The 21,932-nt window shown below is 45.6% G+C and overlaps 2 protein-coding genes across 3 annotated transcripts in view; one reads left to right on the top strand and one right to left on the bottom strand.

Moving 5' to 3' along the window:
• The window catches only part of LOC124865756 (atrial natriuretic peptide receptor 1-like), an 88,907-nt gene extending 86,888 nt beyond the window's left edge, over positions 1-2,019 (top strand). For both annotated transcript variants that reach the window (XM_047361132.1, XM_047361131.1), the window contains exon 22: positions 377-2,019. In XM_047361132.1, the coding sequence (XP_047217088.1) occupies positions 377-522 (146 nt within the window). In that variant the 3' untranslated portion in view covers positions 523-2,019. The remainder of the gene's footprint in view (positions 1-376) is intronic.
• Positions 2,020-7,772: 5,753 nt separating this feature from the next.
• Positions 7,773-20,239, bottom strand: dek (DEK proto-oncogene). Its single transcript, XM_047361975.1, has 12 exons — positions 20,083-20,239; positions 18,385-18,515; positions 18,190-18,288; positions 17,995-18,104; positions 16,111-16,205; positions 15,813-15,942; positions 15,413-15,718; positions 13,672-13,824; positions 13,512-13,593; positions 10,808-10,950; positions 9,737-9,805; positions 7,773-8,004 (listed from the first exon to the last, which is right to left on the bottom strand). Exons 2-12 carry the CDS (start codon positions 18,494-18,496, stop codon positions 7,993-7,995), a joined length of 1,311 nt encoding a protein of 436 aa, XP_047217931.1. The 5' UTR covers positions 18,497-18,515; positions 20,083-20,239; the 3' UTR covers positions 7,773-7,992.
• Between the last annotated feature and the right edge of the window lie 1,693 nt (positions 20,240-21,932).

Below are 21,932 nucleotides of genomic sequence, written 5' to 3'. Positions count from 1 at the left end.
TCAGACTGATTATAACCATTGGAAAAGAGAAGGGGTCATACAGGTAGCAGAAATGGAGGGTGTGTTTGGACCTCAACCATAACTGAGCCGGTTTAGGCTAAACCTGACTCCCCCTTATTCCAACCAACAGGGAGGGAAGAAGACGGAGGTAAAAATAATTGGAGAGAGTTGTTTTCTGTTGCATTGTGTGAATGGTTTAAAATGGGCTAAGTCAATTCAAGAAGGCTCCCTCCCTGATAAACTAAGCCACTCTTTATGAAAAAGGAAAGTTTTAATCCTAGCCTTAAAAGTAGACAGGGTGTCTGCCTCACGGACTAAAACTGGGAGCTGGTTCCACAGCTGGCTAACACCAGTCTGTATGTTTTGCTGTCTGCAGCGCTGAAGATCCATGTGTCGGCGGCGACTCGGGACGTCCTGATGGAGTTTAACTGCTTCCAGCTGGAGCTCCGAGGAAACATTGACATCAAGGGAAAAGGAACGATGACCACCTATTGGCTGCTGGGAGAGAGCAGCAGCCAATGAAGACGCAGAACTAACAGAAGATGGCAGGAGAGGATGGAAGCTGGGTCGTTTTCCAACAGATGATCCGAGAGATGCTTCAAGAAAAGCGTCTGAGCTCATGGAGGATTGTCCTGGTACTCTCTCAGGAACACAGAGGTTGAGAGATGAGGAGAGAACGGAGGAGAGCTGGCGTCAGAGAAGAATGGAGATGGAGGATGAGTAGTCTGAGGAGAAGAGAAAACAGTAGCAGCAGATCTCTGAGTTTTCTGAGAGAAGCACAACAAAAGTGAACTAACTGTTCACTTGTTGTAGTCTGGACAAGTCCATCTTCATCTTCCTCATCTCTGTCAATAAAACCAGGAACTCTGTCCGGTCCCAGCAGCTCTACAGCGTCTCCTGTGAAAAATCATCCCTCCATCTATTCCTCAGGCTGGTTGGAGAGCAGACAACAGCAACCTGATCCCACTGAGTCTTAGCCGGGATTTTATAACGTTCCCATCATCACGAGGAAGAAAACAGACCCAGAACCGGAGTGTATCTGCAGATCCAATGAGCTGCTTCTGCTGAGATTCACTTTGAGTATTAAACTGGAACATCGGATTCACTTTTTTAAATAAGATCTGGAACACTGGGAACAACTGCAGCAGGTCACCAAGAAATGAGCCAACACTGACACAGTTCAGGAGCGTTAACTGCTGGGACGATCCGTAGGTTGAAGTTAAAACATTTTTGAGAAAAAGGCTCAGGAACTGGACCAGACCTGAGTCCACAGAACAACTCAAAGATATTCAAGAAGTCAGGAAAACTGTTGATCCAGACAATTAAATGGACAGAAAAAAAGGAGGAAATGAGGACTGGGTCAGGACTTTGGATCAGGACTGTTGAGTCTGAACCCTGGAGGTTCAGATTGTTTTTCTGATGGGAGAATCTAACAAGTTAGATTTTGTTTCTAGTCCGATGTTTAGATCTGGACTTTGGAATCTAAGATGCCAGATTTAGTCTCCCTGATCAGATTCCTTCTCACAGCAGCAGATGTTCTCTCAGGGTGTTCTCCTGCTGTTCCAGTATTTATCTCAATCACTCCCAGTTAGAAGAACTGGGTGGGAATAACTGGGCTTATCTTTGACTCTTGCTGCTGCAAGAGTTCTGGGACCAAGGGCAGATGCTCCGGTGTGTCCTGGAGGAGAGAATAAGCAGCTCCCATCACTGCTGCAGCTCTTTACTGCCCCCCTGTGGCTGAAGGGCAGAAAGTTCCCAGTGATCTTTGAGGACAGGTGAATCCTTATGGTGGTTTTCTCTCAACGGCCACAGGGACCAGCAGAGAGCTGGTTTTGGGACAGAAAGTGAAAGTTCTGTTCAGTCCACCTGTGTTTCCATGCAGAACTGTTTCACTGATGAAGTGTCACTGTGTTCTGTGGAAAGAACAGTCTGTATGTTCCTCTGCAGAACTTAGCAAGAAGCTGCTCAGCAGTCATTTCTCTGTAAATATTCCTCTTTGAAATAAAACAATCAGATGAAGTTTGGTGTCGGATGGTTTTCATCAGATGGTAAATGGGTTTTACCACAGAATGTTCAGCTAAGATGGTTCTGACCCAGTGAAATATTCAGAACGTTTTGGATTTAAACTGTTTCTCCATCAATTTGTAGGTATTTCTGTCTCCCACTGCTGTAGGACGTACTTTCTGACCAATCAGAGCCCAGAGACACACCCACACTCCCATTCTCTCCCAGTAGATTTCAGCTCTGGATGGTTTTGTAGGAACTGGACTTGGAGGTTCTGTTAAACCTGTCAGATCTGCTATAGAAAACACTGCAGACCCATAAAAACAGCATTTGTTACCAACAAAGGGTTCTGATGCTCACGGCTCAAAAATGTTCTGAATGATCATGTTTGAGGTTTAAATTGAAGAGTGCTCCAGAGACAGGGAGGGAATTACCATGGCAACCAGTGACTTCCTCCCTCCAAAACTGAAAACTGAAAGAGTCCAACCCCGGGTCCCCAGCCTCTGTTTCCACCAGGGAATGCGTGATGGCAGGATTGAGGAGATCCTCGAAGTACTCCTTCCACCGCCCGATAATGTCCTCAGTCGAGGTCAGCAGTCTCCCGCCCCCACTATAAACAGTGTTGGCGAAGCACTGCTTCCCCCTCCTGAGGCACCGGACGGTTTGCCAGAATCGCTTCGAGACCAACCGGTATTCCTTCTCCATGGCCTCACCGAACTCCTCCCAGGCCCGAGTTTTTGCCTCTGCCACAGCCCGGGCCGCAGCACGCTTGGCCTCACGGTACCCGTCAGCCGCCTCAGGAGTCTCACAAGCCAACCACAGCCGATAGGACTCCTTCTTCAGCTTGACAGCGTCCCATACTGCCAGTGTCCACCACCGGGTTCTGGGATTGCCGCCGCGACAGGCACCGCAGACCTTACGGCCGCAGCTATGGGCAGCAGCATCGACAATAGAGGTGGAGAACATGGTCCACTCGGACTCTGTCTCCAACCTCCCCCGGAATCTGGTCAAAGCTCTCCCGGAGGTGGGAGTTGAATACATCCCTGGCCGAGGGCTCCGCCAGACGTTCCCAGCAGACCCTCACTATACACTTGGGCCTGCCAAGTCTGTCCGGCTTTCTCCTCCTCCAGTGGATCCAACTCACCACCAGGTGGTGATCAGTGGACAGCTCAGCCCTTCTCTTCACCCGAGTGTCCAAAACATGCGGCTGAAGGTCTGATGATACGACAACAAAGTCGATCATTGACCTCCTGCCTAGGGTGTCCTGGTGCCAAGTGCACTGATGGACACCCTTATGCTTGAACATGGTGTTCGTTATGGACAATCCGTGACTAGCACAGAAGTCCAATAACAAAACACCGCTTGGATTCAGATCGGGGAGGCCATTCCTCCCGATCACGCCTCTCCAGGTGTCACTGTCGTTTCCCACGTGGGCGTTGAAGTCCCCCAGCAGAATAATGGAGTCCCCGGGAGGGGCTCTATCCAGCACCCCCGACAGGGACACCAAGAAGGCCGGGTACTCTGCACTACCACTCGGCCCGTAGGCTGAAATGATAGTCAGAGACCTTCCCCAACCCGAAGGCGCAGGGATGCGACCCTCTCATCCACTGGGGTAAACCCCAACACGACCTCGACCTCCCGCACATGCTCAGGCTCCTTCCCCCCCAGCGAGGTGACATTCCACGTCCCTAGAGCCAGCCTAAGCATCCGGGGATCGGGCCGCTGAGGTCTCCACCTTCGTCCGCCACCCAATCCTCTTTGCACCGGTCCCTCACAGTTCCCACTGCAGATGGTGGGCCCACTGAGGGATGGCCTCGCGTCTTTCGTTCGGGCTTGGCCGGGTCGCTCCTCGCGGGACGTTCTGTACTGCTACCCACCCATTACCCTATTAAAACAGTGTCTCGCCCACGGCCAAAATTGAATAGATTAAAAAATAATCTAAAAGGAGGAAATCAGGAAAATCTCATAAAAATAAATGAGTCAACTCCTACTAATTATTTAAATTTTCACATTCCTCGAAATACTGGGCGAGGAGGAGGAGTAGCGACCATCTTTCAGTCCGATTTATTGATTAGTCCCAGACCAATCAATAGCTACAACTCTTTTGAATATTTAATCCTTAGTTTTCCTCATCCAAATGGCAAAGCACTAAAACCACTTCTGTTTGTTGTTTTGTACCGTCCACCAGGCCCTTACTCTCAATTTTAGATCAGTTTTCAGACCTTTTATCTGATTTAGTGTTAAATACAGATAAAGTTATTATAGTGGGGGATTTTAACATTCATGTTGACGCTGAAAGTGATAACCTAAATATAGCGTTTAACGCTATCTTAGACTCAATTGGCTTTGATCAAAACATTAACAAACCTACCCACCTTTGTCTTCATTCTCTGGACCTTGTGCTGACATATGGCATTGAGTGTAAAGACATAACAATATTTTCTCATAACCCTGTCCTGTCTGACCATTTCTTAATAACCATTGAGTTTAATTTAACCGAGTACTCCACACCTGAAAGAAAATTTCATTATAGTAGATCTTTATCAGACGATGCTGTAACAACCTTTAAAGAATCTGTTTCACTTTTAATTTCCTCATTATCACTGAAAAGCACAATGGAGGGCAATAATTTTGTTTCTGCCCCTTCACAAATTGATTCTCTTGTTCATAGTGTTTCTTCATCATTGCGTGATGCATTAGACAATGCAGCCCCCTTGAAAAAGAAGATAATTATTCAAAGGAGGCTAGCTCCTTGGTTTAATTCAGAGCTGCGTACTTTAAAGCACAATGTTAGAAAATTGGAGAGAAAATGGCGCTCTACATACCTAGAGGATTCCTACTTAATCTGGAAAAATAACCTACTGTTGTATAAAAAGACACTTCACCAAGCTAGAACAGCTTATTTCTCATCATTAATAGAAGAGAACAAGAATAATCCTAGGTTTCTCTTTAGTACAGTTGCTAAACTTACACAGAGTCATAGCTCTGTTGAACCATCCATTCCCTTAGCTCTTAGCAGTCATGACTTTATGGGATTCTTCTTAAATAAAATTGATTCTATTAAAAAGAAAATCTTTGACATACTCCCGAAGATGATTACTTCATCCTCATCTAGTGAGACAACATTGGAAATAACTGCAGAACCTGATCTGTGTTTGGACTGTTTTGATCCTGTGAAGCTTCCTGAGTTATCAGAAATATTAGCTTCATCTAAACCTTCAACTTGTATGTTAGACCCAATCCCAACCAAATTATTTAAGGAAGTGTTCCCTCTGATTACCAGCCCCATTTTAGATATGATTAATCTATCTTTAGTAAATGGATCAGAACCACAGGCTTTTAAGGTAGCTGTAATTAAACCTTTACTTAAGAAACCTTCACTTGATCGAGATGATTTAATAAATTACAGACCTATATCCAATCTTCCATTCTTATCTAAAATTCTTGAGAAAATAGTTGTTAATCAAATGTGTGAACATTTATACAGCAATGACCTGTTTGAAGAGTTTCAGTCAGGTTTCAGAGCTCATCATAGCACTGAAACAGCTCTGCCTCAGATAATGGACTTGTGTCTGTTCTGGTTCTGTTAGATCTCAGTGCTGCATTTGATCCAGTCGACCATAATATTCTCTTAGAAAGGCTGGAATATGCTGTAGGGATCAGGGGAACAGCGCTAGGCTGGTTTAAATCTTATCTGTCTGACAGATTCCAGTTTGTTCATGTAAATGATAAATCATCTTTAAACTCCAGGGTTAATTGTGGAGTACCACAGGGTTCAGTACTTGGGCCAATTCTCTTTACTATATATATGCTTCCAATAGGTCAAATTATCATTCAGCATGGGATAAATGTTCACTGTTACGCTGATGATACTCAGCTTTACTTATCCATAAATCCTGATGAGCCCAACCAGTTAGATAGACTACAAGCATGTCTTGAAGATATAAAAACTTGGATGACTTTAAATTTTCTGCTTCTAAATTCAGACAAGACAGAAGTTGTCGTCTTTGGACCGGAGTCTTTAAAAAAGAAACTGCTTAGTCAATCACTTAACCTGGATGGCATTAAATTGACCTCTGATAATAAAGTAAAAAACCTTGGTGTTAACTTTGACTAGGACATGTCATTTAAATCCCATATTAAACAGGTTTCTAGGATTTCCTTCTTTCATCCTCCAGAACATTGCCATAAATTAGAAATATCCTGTCCAGGAGTGACTGCTGAAAAACTAGTCCATGCATTTGTTACTTCAAGGCTGGACTATTGTAATTCTTTACTATCAGGATGTCCACAAAATGCAGTTAAAAGCCTTCAGCTGATTCAAAATGCTGCAGCAAGAGTTCTGATGAAAATTAAAAAGAGAGATCATATTTCTCCTATTTTAGCTTCCCTTCATTGGCTCCCTGTTAAATCCAGAATATAATTTAAAATTCTCCTCCTCACATATAAAGCCCTTAATGATCTAGCTCCATCATACATCAGAGATCTGATTGGTCCATATGTTCCTAACAGAGCACTTTGTTCTCAGACTGCAGGTTTACTGGTGGTTCCTAGAGTCTCTAGAAGTAGAATGGGAGGCAGATCCTTTAGTTATCAGGCTCCTCTCCTGTGGAACCAGCTCCCAGTTTTAGTCCGTGAGGCAGACACCCTGTCTACTTTTAAGGCTAGGCTTAAAACTTTCCTTTTTGATAAAGCTTATAGTTAGAATGTCTTAGGTTATCCTGAGCTATCTCTGTAGTTATGCTGCTATAGGCTTAGGCTGCTGGAGGACATAATGACCACTTTCACCCTCTTCGCTACATTCTCACACTACTCTCCAATTTTGCATTATTTGCTGTTATTTCAGCTTTTGACTTCATGTTCTCTCTCTTTTCTCTTCCTAGAAGCTACACCTGGCCTGACTCTGTGTCTACCTGTGACACCTTTCTGGAGAGCAGCATCATCCGAGCTTCTGCTGGCAACAACTTAATGCTCACCTTCTACAGATGATCCACATAGCCCTGTCTTTTAGTGTTTAACCCTTTCTCTCTCCTAGACATGGCTACTGACTGAGCTTCTACTGTGACTAACTCTATGTGCTCTCTTTCAGACTCTAACCTTGAAAACTGGATCAGAGTTTATCTGTTCTTTCTTTCTAGATGAAACGACTAAAGGAGCTACATCCATTAACATTTACTTTTCCTTCCCATAGAAAGTACTCCTGGATCAGTGCTTCTTTGTTCTCTTTGTGTCTCTGCTCTGTTCTCTCAAACCTCCAGTCAGGTCGTGGCAGATGGCCTGCTCACACTGAGCCTGGTTCTGGTTCTGCTGGAGGTTTCTTCCTGTTAAAAGGGAGTTTTTCCTCTCCACTGTCGCTACATGCATGCTCAGTATGAGGGATTGCTGCAAAGTCAACCCCAGTGACTGTCCACTGTCTCTACATGCTCATCCAGGAGGAGTGAATGCTGCAAGTCACTGACTGGATGCAATCTGCTGGGTTTCCTTAGATAGAAAAACTTTTTATCCAATTTGAATAAATAACTGAATCTGACTGAACTGTTCAATGGTTACGATTAATTGGAATGTATGAACCTGACTGTTGTGAAGAACCTTGAGACGACATGTGTTGTTAATTGGTGCTATATGAATAAACTGAATTGAATCCAGGTGAGCAACACCTACAAGGCTGCAGGTGAGATGAGCTTTACACCTTCCCAAACTGATGGAAGAAAGAATCAGATTCAACAACAGCTTCACGTTTCTTCTGAAATCAAACCACTCCAACACAGTTTTGTTATAAAATGTAGAAATTTATTAAGAAAAGAGAATTAGGCCGACATTTTCCTGACGGACTGTTGATGAAGGTTTGACCTGATGCAGAGAGGAACCATCCTGCAGGGCGCAGCAACCATCTGGAATCTGATAAAACAGCTTCACGAAGAAAACACTAAATAAAACTAAATAACATGTAGAAATATGGTGGAGATGTGATGGAGTCCTGCAGCATCTTCATGTGATGAACTGTGAGGAGACAGACAGGAGATCAGAACAATAAGGAGGACACCATGAAGATCTCAAACTGGGTCAGACAGTTGGTTCATTTGGAGCTCTGACTGCTGCTGAACACACTTCCTGTTTGTGTCAGAACACGACGCCCCCTGCTGGGTAATACTGATCCACTGCAGAACTCAAGCAGAACCTGGTTCCAGAATGTGATGAACTGATGATCCTGAAGTCTATTCTTCATTCAAAACTGGAGTTTTAGGTTCGTTTTGGAGTTCAGAACCTTCCTCTACTACCCCAGTACTCCATGACCCTGGACGGGAAGTTTTCAATGTAAGGAACATTTATATGTAGAACATTCAGCAGCAAACGATTCAAACAGCTTCACCTGAACAGAACATCAAAGCACACTTTCAGTGTTCTAATGGAGGCAGGTGGACCACCGACTGAGACTAATGATGTTTTAGTTCATAGTTTAAATAGAACTAATAGGTTTTAAACTTGATTGAAAGGAACTCAGGGATTCAGCATCTCTGCAGGGTTCTGCAAGTGTGTTCCAGATTTTTCAGAGCAGAAGAACTGAATGCTGCTTCTCCATGTTTGGTTGTGGTTCTGGAGATCCAGAGTAGACTGGAACCAGAAGACCTGAGTGGTTTAGAAGGTTGATTCAACAGCAGTAGATCTTTACTGTATTTTGGTGCTAAGCCATTCAGTGACTTAGAAACTAACAGAAGGATTTTAAAGTCTCTTCTCTGAGGTCCAGGGAACCAGTGGAAGGACTTTAGAACTGGACTGATGTTCTCTACCTTCTAGGTTCTAGTGAGGACCAGGTAGCAGCGTTCTGGATAGACTGCAGCTGTCTGATGGACCTTTTTAGGCAGATCTGTGAAGAACCTGCAGTGATCAGTTCAGATAAACACATGGATGAGTTTCTCCAGATCCTGGTGGAACATCTGCATCATGTCTCCATAACCAGGTCACCAGTATCTGACACTAAAAACATTTCTGCTGGAACAGCCACAAGATCATTCAGAACCCTGACTGTCCACAGGAACAACTTTTGGTTTCAGGGACCGGCAGATGTTGCCTGACTGATCTGGGAGCAGCAGTCAGAAACATCTCTGCTCCTCAAACTGAGCTCTGAAACCAAACTTCAGAGGCCTCATGTGTGAAGCGTGTGTGGCACAAGGTTTCACCAAAACTCGGCACATACACAAATGAACCTGCCGTGAAAATGTGTTGAATCCACATTGAAACTTTTTCAATGGACAACAATAAACTACAGAGAACTACAACTCACATGAATCCACTGAAATATTCCATTTATTGAATCCATGGAGCATCAAACCTGATGTTTCTTCATGGACTTGTGTTTTTATGGTTTAAACTGAATCACATTTAGCCTCATACAATAACGTAGCACATTTCAAACTGATAGAAACAGAAGAAGTTTCACACTTTCCATCTGACTGAGGTTCTTTCTGTCACCTGTAGATGGAAAAGCTCATCGGTCTGAGCACTGAGGAGCATGAAATGCAAGAGAATCATCTAAGGGACACCTTCATGGCCCCTGATCTCAGTCTGAACTCTTTATGCTTTGGTTCTGCTGTTTGCTACGGTTCCTGAGAGGTCTCTTACGTGTTGAACTGACTGACTGAAGATCTGCTCTGTGAATCCGAACCATCTGACCCAGAGCTGCAACAGAAGCATGAGCGTTGTCATGTCGATATGTGTCGACGATGAAACTTACAGTCTTGACGGTCTGTTTGATGAAGTCCTTCCTGCCGCTCAGGTCGTGTTCTGGATACGTGTCGAACACCTGAAACACAGGAGTCTCAGAGTCAGGTGAGGAGGAACCAGCAGGGGGCGATGTGGACAGAGTCCACAGCAAAACGTGGAATCTCACTGAATTCACGCATGTCGGCAAGCAGGGAAGAATGTATAGTAGTTTCTGAAGTATTCTGGCTGCTGCAGCCACCTATAGCTGTAGTTACCTGGTTAGGTGGAGCTCGGCTCTCCACAGAGACAGAAAAAAATCCCAACGTCAGCCACGGTAAGAAGACTCCTCCGTAAAAATATAAAAGCTCAAAGCTTAGTGCCGAGTGTAGGGCAGAACCTCAGCATTTTTTATGAATTCAGAGAATAACTTTTCTGGATCTCGTCTGCAAGGATGGATGTGATGACCACTTTGGGTCAGGTCTCGAAGGTCCAGAATCAGATATTCCAGAACATGAGAGCTAATCACAAAAGGACCAACAATCATGTCCTGTAATGGAGATGTGTGAACGATGGAAGGAAAATGAACATAGGTAAACGTGCTCTAGATTGCATGTTGGCAGGGTTTAGGTTTCTTTATGAGACGCATTTAGTTGAAGAGTTCAGCTCTAAAACTTTGAATCATTGAACATGACAGATTATTTGATGTGTACATAATGTTTTTTGTTCTTTAAGCATAATGACATGTAAGGGCACAGCGGTAGCACCGGGCTAAAGCACGCCACCCATCTACGAAAGGCAGTCGTCACGGGTTCGAGTCCCGGCCCGTTGATCTTTGCTGCATGTCTTCCTTTGTCTTTCCACCCCGTTTCCTGTCAGTCAACTTACAAAATAAAAGTCACTTGTGCCGCAAAATGTAATAAAAACTATGACATGTAAATACTTTTAAATAAATAAATGTTCTGCTGAACCACTGCACTCATTTGTGACTCCAGTTATTGAAGTCCTCCATAATTATAAACCGTTTTGGTTGGAAACAAAGTTAGAATGAATAAACGGTTTCATGGAGTCGTACAACAGCAGGAACCAGCAGGAGGATGCTTACCTTCTGACAGATCTGCTTCATGGTCATCTCCTCCAGGTTTGCCTCCTTCAAGAGGTTCTCCACAATCTTCTTTAGCTGATCATCTGTTGGAGCTTTCTTTATAATCCTGATGAGCGGCTCATCGTCGTCAGAGCTGTCCTCAGCTGCAGAGAAACCAAAGGTCAGCTGCGGAGACCGTCACCACGGCGACGGTCTCTGCAGTAAGGTGTACTGGTATTCAGAAAGTAGGTGAACGTGCTTTTTTTATGTTACCTCTAGTATGACGGCATGATGCTGCTGCTGCAGAGACCGTCACCGTAGCGACGGCATGATGCTGCTGCTGCAGAGACCGTCACCCCGGCGACGGCATGATGCTGCGGCTGCAGAGACCGTCTCCGTAGCGACGGCATGATGCTGCGGCTGCAGAGACCGTCTCCGTAGCGACGGCATGATGCTGTGGCTGCAGAGACCGTCACCCCGGCGACGGCATGACGCTGCGGCTGCAGAGACCGTCACCGTAGCGACGGCATGATGCTGCGGCTGCAGAGACCGTCACCGTAGCGACGGCATGATGCTGCGGCTGCAGAGACCGTCACCGTAGCGACGGCATGATGCTGCGGCTGCAGAGACCGTCACCGTAGCGACGGCATGATGCTGCTGCTGCAGAGACCGTCACCCCGGCGACGGCATGATGCTGCGGCTGCAGAGACCGTCACCGTAGCGACGGCATGATGCTGCTGCTGCAGAGACCGTCACCGTAGCGACGGCATGATGCTACGGCTGCAGAGACCGTCACCGTAGCGACGGCATGATGCTGCTGCTGCAGAGACCGTCACCCCGGCGACGGCATGATGCTGCTGCTGCAGAGACCGTCACCGTAGCGACGGCATGATGCTGCGGCTGCAGAGACCGTCACCGTAGCGACGGCATGATGCTGCGGCTGCAGAGACCGTCACCGTAGCGACGGCATGATGCTGCTGCTGCAGAGACCGTCACCGTAGCGACGGCATGATGCTGCGGCTGCAGAGACCGTCACCGTAGCGACGGCATGATGCTGCGGCTGCAGAGACTGTCACTGTAGCGACGGCATGATGCTGCTGCTGCAGAGACCGTCACCGTAGCGACGGCATGATGCTGCGGCTGCAGAGACCGTCACCGTAGCGACGGCATGATGCTGCGGCTGCAGAGACCGTCACCGTAGCGACGGCATGATGCTGCGGCTGCAGAGACCGTCACCGTAGCGACGGCATGATGCTGCGGCTGCAGAGACCGTCACCGTAGCGACGGCATGATGCTGCTGCTGCAGAGACCGTCACCGTAGCGACGGCATGATGCTGCGGCTGCAGAGACCGTCACCGTAGCGACGGCATGATGCTGCTGCTGCAGAGACCGTCACCGTAGCGACGGCATGATGCTGCTGCTGCAGAGACCGTCACCGTAGCGACGGCATGATGCTGCGGCTGCAGAGACCGTCACCGTAGCGACGGCATGATGCTGCGGCTGCAGAGACCGTCACCGTAGCGACGGCATGATGCTGCGGCTACAGAGACCGTCACCGTAGCGACGGCATGATGCTGCGGCTGCAGAGACCGTCACCGTAGCGACGGCATGATGCTGCGGCTGCAGAGACCGTCACCGTAGCGACGGCATGATGCTGCGGCTGCAGAGACCGTCACCGTAGCGACGGCATGATGCTGCGGCTGCAGAGACCGTCACCGTAGCGACGGCATGATGCTGCGGCTGCAGAGACCGTCACCGTAGCGACGGCATGATGCTGCGGCTGCAGAGACCGTCACCGTAGCGACGGCATGATGCTGCGGCTGCAGAGACCGTCACCGTAGCGACGGCATGATGCTGCGGCTACAGAGACCGTCACCGTAGCGACGGCATGATGCTGCGGCTGCAGAGACCGTCACCGTAGCGACGGCATGATGCTGCGGCTGCAGAGACCGTCACCGTAGCGACGGCATGATGCTGCGGCTGCAGAGACCGTCACCGTAGCGACGGCATGATGCTGCGGCTGCAGAGACCGTCACCGTAGCGACGGCATGATGCTGCGGCTGCAGAGACCGTCACCGTAGCGACGGCATGATGCTGCGGCTGCAGAGACCGTCACCGTAGCGACGGCATGATGCTGCGGCTGCAGAGACCGTCACCGTAGCGACGGCATGATGCTGCTGCTGCAGAGACTGCCAGCGAGGAAGCTTAGGGTTCGGCATGTTGCTCAAGGACACCGACAGCCGGCCAGTAAATAAAGCAATCAGCTGAAACTTACTGAGATCGTTTCACAAGGAAGGTTAACGAGGTGATGATCAACTTTGTTCATCGACTATCAGACAACGGAACCAATCATCTGGGCTTTCGTGCGTTTTGTTAAGCTCATATATGAACTCTTCAAACCCTCAGTTTGAAGAAGCAGCAGGAAACGTTTCGGATGGACTTCCAGCAGCAGGTGTTTGTGCTTTTTTATGTTACCTCTGTAGGACCTTTTCTAGTATATTCACCTACTTTCTGAAGACCAGTACAGCTTACTGGAACCAAAGCTCAGTTCTAATACAGCAGACAAAGGGCTACGGTGTGGCATTTACTGATGATGTTGGATGAAATATTCACCCCAACCGCCAGAAAACATCACAACTCTGCACTCAGAGCTTTGACAGAAGCAGTGGTTCTGTTCAAAGCCTACATGACTCGGTTCTATTGCTGAGCAGAACCTGCAGCTGACCTGCGTTGGTGGTGTTCTTGTTGCTGCTACTGCTGCTGTCGGCCTTCTTGGTTTTAGCTGCTGCTACTCTCTTCTTCTTTGGCTAAAACACAATTGGAAGAGCTCGGTGTTAGAACCTGATCCTGGGTCATTCAGATGGGAGGTGAGTGGAGTTTGGTACCTTCTCCTCAGAATCGCTGTCTCCGTCCGACTCGTCTGACCTATGGTTTATTGCTCTTTTCTTGGGACGCCCCGTCTTCTTCGCTGGTGTTCGCTGCCTCTTCTCTGTTGCGTTCTTCTTCTTCTTCCCCCTGCTGGACTTTGGCTTGGAGGACTAACAGAAAAAGAACCAAAATCAGTTCAGTTTGAACGTGTCAAGACTCTACAGAAGGTCTGGGTCAGAACAGTCCAGATTACAAATGAAGCTAAGCATGATGTCTGAAAGCAGAGACTGAGTTAGAAAAGGAATCAGTAGAACAGTTTCATTAATGAGATGAAATGATGCCAGATAAATGAACTGGTCCGGTTCTGTGAGGAGAGGGGAATGTCTGGAAAGATCCAGAATCTGAGCTTCTCTCTGAGGTTAATATTTCATTCTGGTCCATGAAAGCTGCTGATGTTCTCCTTCTATGAATTCCTGCGGTTTAAACTGACTTTAATGAGACTGCCCCTCCCCCACCTGTTTCCAGCAGATGCTGGTTGTTTCCCAGAAGGAAACTAAAGGTCACCGGGTACAGCTGGTGTTCTGAGAGGCAGGCGAGTTGCATGTTAGTTAGTCCGTTTCAAAGAGAGCAGAAACATTTGAATATTTTAATGAATGTTTTAATTGAACCTTTAGTTTTTAGTTTTAATGGCGTTTAAAAAGCAGCTGAAAACTTCCATCAAACCAGCTTTTCCTTAAGATCCTTTAAAAATGATTGATGGGACTTCTGCTGGTTCCGGTTCAGTTTTACTGCAGAGGTTTGGACCAACTCAAGGAGATCCAGAACTTCTTGTTGATACATGTGAACAGTTGATTACAACAGTCTAGAAGAGAAGAAATCACAGCCTCCATGGCCTGGTTCTGAAGTCCAATCTGTTGCCCCATCAGAGGAACCAACTCATTTATTGGATCAAACCAAACTTTGGAGAAGTTTCTGTTTGAGGATTTTAGAGAAGTTCTGGAGGTTTTTATCTTCTTATTCAAAGACTTTACAAAAGGTCCATAAAGTTCAGCCTGAGAACTTCCAGCTTAGTGGTTCTCCAAAGCCTCTCGGCAACAGGACAAGTTCTTCTGAGCGCACATATGTTCTGATTAATCCAAGCACAGTTCTGGTGCTGAACTTCAACACGTAAAGGTCCATGTATGATTCTAAAGCGAAAACAGAATCCAGTTTCTGAGAAACATGATGTTTAAGGTCAAACGTCACGGGTCAGTGTTCAGGTTGAAATCCCCTCCTGTTTGATACCTGATGCCAAGAAGGTCCGACTGGACCAGGGTCCAGAAATTACAAGACAGCAAATAAGGAACCCACAGCAGGACCTCACAGGTGAAAACAGAACCATATGGAGGAAGTACCTGTTCTGTTGTCATGGTCCTGTAAGAAATAAAAAGTCCAATTCTGTCCATTCAACGGGCCACACAGAACCGAGTGTGAGCTGAAGAAGTTGATTCTGGATCTCCAGTGTAATAATCAACATATGACAGCGAACTGAGGCCCGTCTCTTTGAATAAACCCATTGGACCGTGTTCTACATGCTATACGTGCCGGTTCTGGCATATTTGACTCTGGGTTTTCATACAGACCCATTTATGTTCTGCTGATTTCTATTTTAGTTCTGGTTATCATCGATGCAAATAAGTAAGTAGTGTGAACGATGTTCTGATCCCACTGTCACCGTTCTGATCTGAACAGAACTCTGTGGAACCGGGCTGATCCTACCTCGTCAGACTCCTCCAGCTCCTCCTCTTCAGACTCCTCTGACTTGTCAGACTGCTCCTCCTGTTCTCCGTCCTGCTCTGAGGGTTTCTCCTCTCCATCAGATCCCTCTGCCTCAACTGAAGTGCCCATCTTCTCTTCATCCTCCTCATCACTGCTGGAGTCCATCACGATAGCTTTGGATTTACTTCCTGCTTTGGACTTTTTGGAGCTGGATGAGGAGGTCTTGGCTTTGGGTTTGCTCTTGGCTTTGGAGTCATTCCCAGACAGCTTCTTCTTGGACCTCCTCTTCTTCTTCACCGGAGCACGCTGTGGAGGAACGAACAGATAAAGCCCTTAGAGAAGGTGTAGAAACAAAGAGCTTCTTCCTGAAGGAGATGAACAGTCAGATGTGACAGCTCACCTTCCCGCTGTTCTTTGGGGCGATCAGAAAGTTGAGGATCCGGTCGATGAGATCCAAGTGGGTTCCCTTCTTCTCCAGATCCAGAACGGTGCAGATGAGCTTCAGCTTGGTGTTATTGAGGTTGGAGTTCCTGAAGGGAGAGACAAAGGTGGATTGGATCTGAGGACCGGGATCAGGATTTAAACACGTTTCTCCTTCACTGAGCTTCAACTCCAAGACTAAAAATCCTCGTCATCAGATTAGGAACTGGTCCGATGTTCCATAATCATCTGAGAGGAACTTTAAGTAGCCGACTTACCTGAGCATCTTCTCTCGTTTCTTGGTGAACTCCAAGCTGTCTGCGTCAAATGGGAAGCCGTTAAACAGCCGTAGGTTCTTCTTGACGGAGGCGGACTGAGGGAGAACATAGAACTGTTACTGATCGGGTTCTGGGACAACTCAGTCTGATCCTAGAGTCCAACTCTGTCCCATCTCCTTTCAGGACAAAAACAGAATCAAACTGGACTGGACCGGCATGGCACCGCATTCTGGGACCGTCAGATACTGCGACTCCAGGGGGCGCTGTAGAGAACCAGGACTGATGGACATTATGGCAGCTGTGGATGGTCAGAACCTCAAATCAAACTGCTGCTATAGATGATCTCTCCCTATGTGGCCCAAAGAACTGACCTTGTGTTATCTAAGCCCATTTGGTTCTGATGGTACCAGAAAGTACTGCTGTTCAGTGGACAAGCTGATGGAACGGACAAATTTGATTGCTTCTATGAGCTTAAAGTAGCGACGCATCGAGACGTCGGCCGACTGTTTTATGAAGTGCAGCCGTGGATTATTTCTGGGATCTAGGAATAAACAGACGTGTTGAGTAAAGACTGTGGCTTTATCGGTAACCCGTCCTCTGGACGGATCGGAACCTTATATGCTGGATGAGGAAACGTTGGCAACATAATGAAGTTCTCACAGTGAAGGGAAGGCCTGCTAACTCAGTAATGCTAATTGTGCTAATCAGACTAGGTGCAGAGCTGTGTAACACAGACTGCTTTCTGTCCTCCTGCAGTCTGACCATTCAAAGCGCTGCATGCTCAGGCTCCTCCCCTTCTCTGTGACTAGATTCAGCCTTACACCTCAGCCCAGTAGATCCTCAGAGCAGAACCTAGTGATGGTCCTTCACACTTGCTTTAGGACCCGAGGAGACGGATCCTTCCAAGCTGTTGGACCAAGACTGGAATGAAGAACCAGGTTACCGATCACTGGGTTCTGCTGATGCTCTTAAGACATTCTGCTATGACCGACTGACTGTTGTTATGAGGCCCTTTGTTACTGCAGTCTCAGAAAGCTGCTACGTAACTAGAGATTTACTAACTGATCCTTTAGAGCAGCAGTAAATAAATGGTTGAGTCAATCAGAGCTTGTTAGATGGACACAGCTGGAGGACATATCCTGTAATTCTTTTACCTGTCCAGATCCTTTTGTCCCAGAACCTGCAGGATGATTTTTTATATATATATATTTTTTACTGCTGACAGTAGGGAAAAATGTGTTTTTTGTACCTCTTTACAGTTCTTGGATGAAACAACGAAACCAGCTAAAAATCCGGACCAGAAAGTTCGAGGTTTCCAAAAATCCCTGATGAATCTCTGATCAGAACCATGCTGAACGTCAGACTGAGCTGCTCAGTTCTGTAGAGATCTGCTGAGACTGAATCTGACATCATCCAGGCGGGGGCGGAGCAACACAGAAGGCTGGGGGAGTTTGGGGGTCTGGATCAGTTGGTTCTTGACCTGTTCTTTGATCTGACCCGACTTGGTCTTTAAATCCAAAACCTTCAACTTCTGCGTGTTTCCCTTTTGTAACGCAGCTTCTACTGAAACACGGAGGTTCTGAGCAGAACCTGATCAATGAGATGATCCATGAGATTCGTTAAACTCAGCGGAACCACTGAGGAGGCGTTTTCACACTGAACACACCCGGAACGAGTCTGCTGTGACTGGATGTCTCCACAGTCAGGTTCCCTGCATGGACATCCTAGTCCGACTAAATTCATTTCTTTTCTGGGTTCCATCACAGATGTGTGAACATGGAACCGTTGGAGGTGATGGTATTGGGTTATTGGGAACTTTTATGTTCTGACAGCTACCCTGCAATCAGCACTGATTTCCATGGAGTCTCAGTCCAGGATTTTTACCTTTCCGGGTCTGTCGAACAGGATGGAGTGCAGCAGCTTCAGCTCGTCTGCTTTCCTCTTGTTGATCTCGTAGTTGGTCCGAGGAATGTCTCCCAGTTTATCACCTCTGCCTGAAAACATCAGAAACAAGCGAGCAATCAGGTTCCAGTCACGGATCAGGATGTGCCTGCAGACTGAAGCTTCTTCAGGTTTTACCGACTGCAATTTTTAGCTTCTCCTTGACTTTTGGAGCCTGAAAGTCCAGCCTCTCCACTGTCTTCTTGGCCCGCTTTCCTTCAATGATTTCTCCCACATCTGCAGCAGGAATCAAATCGTTCAGCGTTACAGTTCTGTCTGATACCGGCTGCAGAGACCCGGCAGACTGACGAAGAACAGAGGGAAACTGAATACCTGATATCTTTGAGCAGCTTCTACGTGGAATCGACTCTCCTCTCTGCAGATCACCCACTTCCTCCTCGGACACAGCAGAGCTGTCCATCGCTTCCTCCACCACGTCACCCATGTCTGTCCTAGCTTTATTTCTGACAGGAAACACATAAGTTGTAGATGGTCAATCAGCAGAGGACAGACAAAGTTCTCAAGCGGTTCTGTTTTTCTCTGACGAGCTAAACTATTGCAGATCTGTGGCTGCAAAGTCAAAACTGCTTTAACCCTCAGGCCACCATTGGGCTCAAACAACTCCATCTTACTTTTAAAATTCTCAATAGGTCAGTCCCTTTCAAACCTGACCACATGAAATGTAGCCAGGGTTGTTTGTTACCTGTAAGATGTCATGACCCCTGAACTGCACGCTGCATAGAACAGGAGTCCTATGCAAGTTCCATGTGCCTACACTCTTTACCCTCAATACCAGTTTGATCCCATCAACTCCCATTGTAAATACATTTCTGATATACTGTAATCCTCGCATATTTGAATGTTTGAACGTTTTGGTGTGGAGTTCAGGTCATCAGGAAATCTAGACAAACCAATGACATCCAATGACAAAAATGTTGATTTACAAGCGTATTACGTTCATATAGTTTTATCTTAAAGTTATATACTTGATGTCTGGACACATCAAGTCAAATTCCTTGTTTGCGAACACAACCTTGGCCAATAAAGCTGATTCTCAAAATTGAGCAAATAAAGAAAAAAAAAACACAAAACAAAACTTTCAATCAGGTCTGCAGTGACCAAATATCATCTGATGTGGTCAAAGTGAAACATTTTCATGAATCTCTAGAGAAGAATGTTTTGGGCCTCAAAGTAAAAAACATAAAAAATCTTAATTTCTGGGACAAAAACAAAACAATGTCCAAACAATAATATTGCATGAAAATAACTTATCCATTACTAACCTAGTATGATGCATATTTCGCGTTTTTCCTGAGAATGAATTGGGCTTGTAATGACAAAAAGGGCAAATGCTGACGTTTTATCACAGCTTTATTTGGACCTGCGGGGTAAAAACTACCAAGGGTTAATAGGTCAGACCCACTGAACCCTATTTGAGTTCACCTGGTTCTGTTCCTGGCTGCTGGGTTCTGCGCGGTCACACTGATGCCGAACTGTGGCCGAACCTTTGATGACTTACTTGTAGTAATAATGAATAGAAGTTAACCCCGTTTAACCGAAAAGATGCGTGTTTTTAATTAAATCTTCCGAAATCTGAACGGAGTCCAGCACCTCTGGTATGTTGACAACTTTCAGCGCGGTCACAGGAATCAGGCGCGCGCACAGGGAGCGGACTTTCTTTATTTGCATCACGTGCACGAGAGTTGGCGCGCGGAAACTTGAACATGCTAGTCGTCGGTTAGCTGATAGTTAGCCATCACAAAGATATGCAGACAGACTGGGGGATACATTCTGGTAGTAGTGATCCATCTGAGTCCTTGTGGGGCTGACCCGCTAGTTAACGGTTAGTAACCACCGATGTCCAGTTTAACCAGTTTAAAGACCTGTTAACTTCAACCAGTAGGGAGCAGTTAGCTGCTAGCTCGCTGTTAGCTTCAGTAACATACGGCTAACGTTTCCGAACACAGGAAGAACCAGAACCAGCCGCAGGCCCATCCTCCCACGGCCAAAACGCAGCCGAGAAAAGTTTACCTGCTCCCAGAGATCCGAACCGAACCACACCGCCACTCAGCTGTCAGTCAGTCATCAGGGCGAGATGCTTTCTGGGCGGGACCACGGCGGCGGCAGCTCCGCTTATTGGATTAGACATAATGACGTTTACATGTGTTAAGAGTTTGTCTCAATACCGCCCCCTGCTGCACAGCCACGGGACCCAAGAACAGGCAGAGTTCACAGTAGAGGGTGACACGGGAGTGGATTTTCTCTCCCGTCCCACTCCTGGTAAATTGACTCCCACTCCTGTGACTCTCCCATTTTAGTTTTCTTCATTTAGTCTTTTGGTCATTTCTTTCTTTGAAGGACCAGTTAGGTCCCTGTTTTTAGTTGTAGTAAAGGCTAGTTAAAGTAAAAAGAATAATAATAAAGAACTAATAAAATATTAAACAAGGAAACAGACCATGTCTATCTTAGTTGAATAAAAAAAATGTACATAGTTGTATTTTACTCATTTATTAAGTGATTGTTTCCTTTGAACAATGACATCACTTTTATGTTTCAAGTTGCTGAAATGAAAGAAAAATGCACCTAGTCAGAGAACTGTACTTGTTGAACAAAAGTGTAAAAAGGCAAAACCTTCATAATTTAGAAACTGTACCTCAATGGTTCACAGCCCTGGTCCTCAGGGACCCCTTCCCTGCAAGTTTTAGATGTTTGTCTGCTCCAGAACACCTGATTTAAATTCTGACATGACCTCCTATACAGGCATCAAGAATGGAGGGTCAAACTGGACAAAATTAATACAATAAAATCATCATTAAATAAATAAATGTTGTGAATGTTACATAAGTGAAGTAAATGTAACATGAAAGAAATGTAACATTAAATGTACCATTAAATTAAAGGTACCATTTATTTATTTAATACATCATTAGAAACAATAAATGTACCATTATATCATGAAATGGACTATTATGCAATTAAATGTGCCACTGAATAATTAAGTATAATTTTAAAGACGACATGACGTAATTAAAAATTAATATTTAATGATGTATTACATAAATTGTACATTTAATGGTACATTACATTTTTTTCTATTTCACAACATATTTATTTAATATCTTCTCTTGATGAAGCCTTTCTATGAGGTCCACGAGGGGACATGGGGAATTTTTTTCTTTTGTGTTCTCACGCAATAGTCTTTGAGTTATTTCGCAATATTTTGTGGGATAGTTTCCAAACCAGATAACTGCAAAAATGAAACAAACACTACACCCATTATTGAGATTTATTGAGTTTTATTTTGAAATCAGCCTTAAATAAAATGATCTTCAAATCAGACTAAAAGACAGTTTTTATCCACAAGCTGTCAAACAAACTACTGAACAATAAAACTACATGAAACCACATCTGTGACACTTTATTTCCTTATTACTGCTGCATGATGGGTACTTTTTTTTGTACACCATTAGTGTTTTTGTTTTTATCGTGATTTGAACGGTTCTTCTTATCCTAAACATTTAATCACATTGTTTACTGCATGTTAACCTGCATATGATAAATAAATCATATCAATGACATATCAGTGTTTGTTTTATGAGCAGTTTATCATCTGTGCTGTTGCTCCAAAATGCCGAACGTAAAAGTATTGCGTGGAGACGCAAAAAAACAAAAACAACCTCCATGTCCCCTCACGGGCTTCCGTACCTTTCCCCTCTACTGTGGCAAAGGCTCTTAAATCTTTAATGCAGCAGTTTTGTTGGTCAGATGAAACTTGACACATGATGGTACTTTTGGTTTGATGAATGAAGAGAAGCAGGACTGATTTAATCCAGAATCTGTCTAACAAGTGTCCTTTAATCTCTGGTGAACTTGATTACAAC

This window comes from Girardinichthys multiradiatus, chromosome 3, assembly GCF_021462225.1.
Source record: "Girardinichthys multiradiatus isolate DD_20200921_A chromosome 3, DD_fGirMul_XY1, whole genome shotgun sequence".
Classification (NCBI taxonomy): Eukaryota; Metazoa; Chordata; class Actinopteri; order Cyprinodontiformes; family Goodeidae; genus Girardinichthys; species Girardinichthys multiradiatus.
This window is presented reverse-complemented; position numbering and strand designations above follow the sequence as displayed.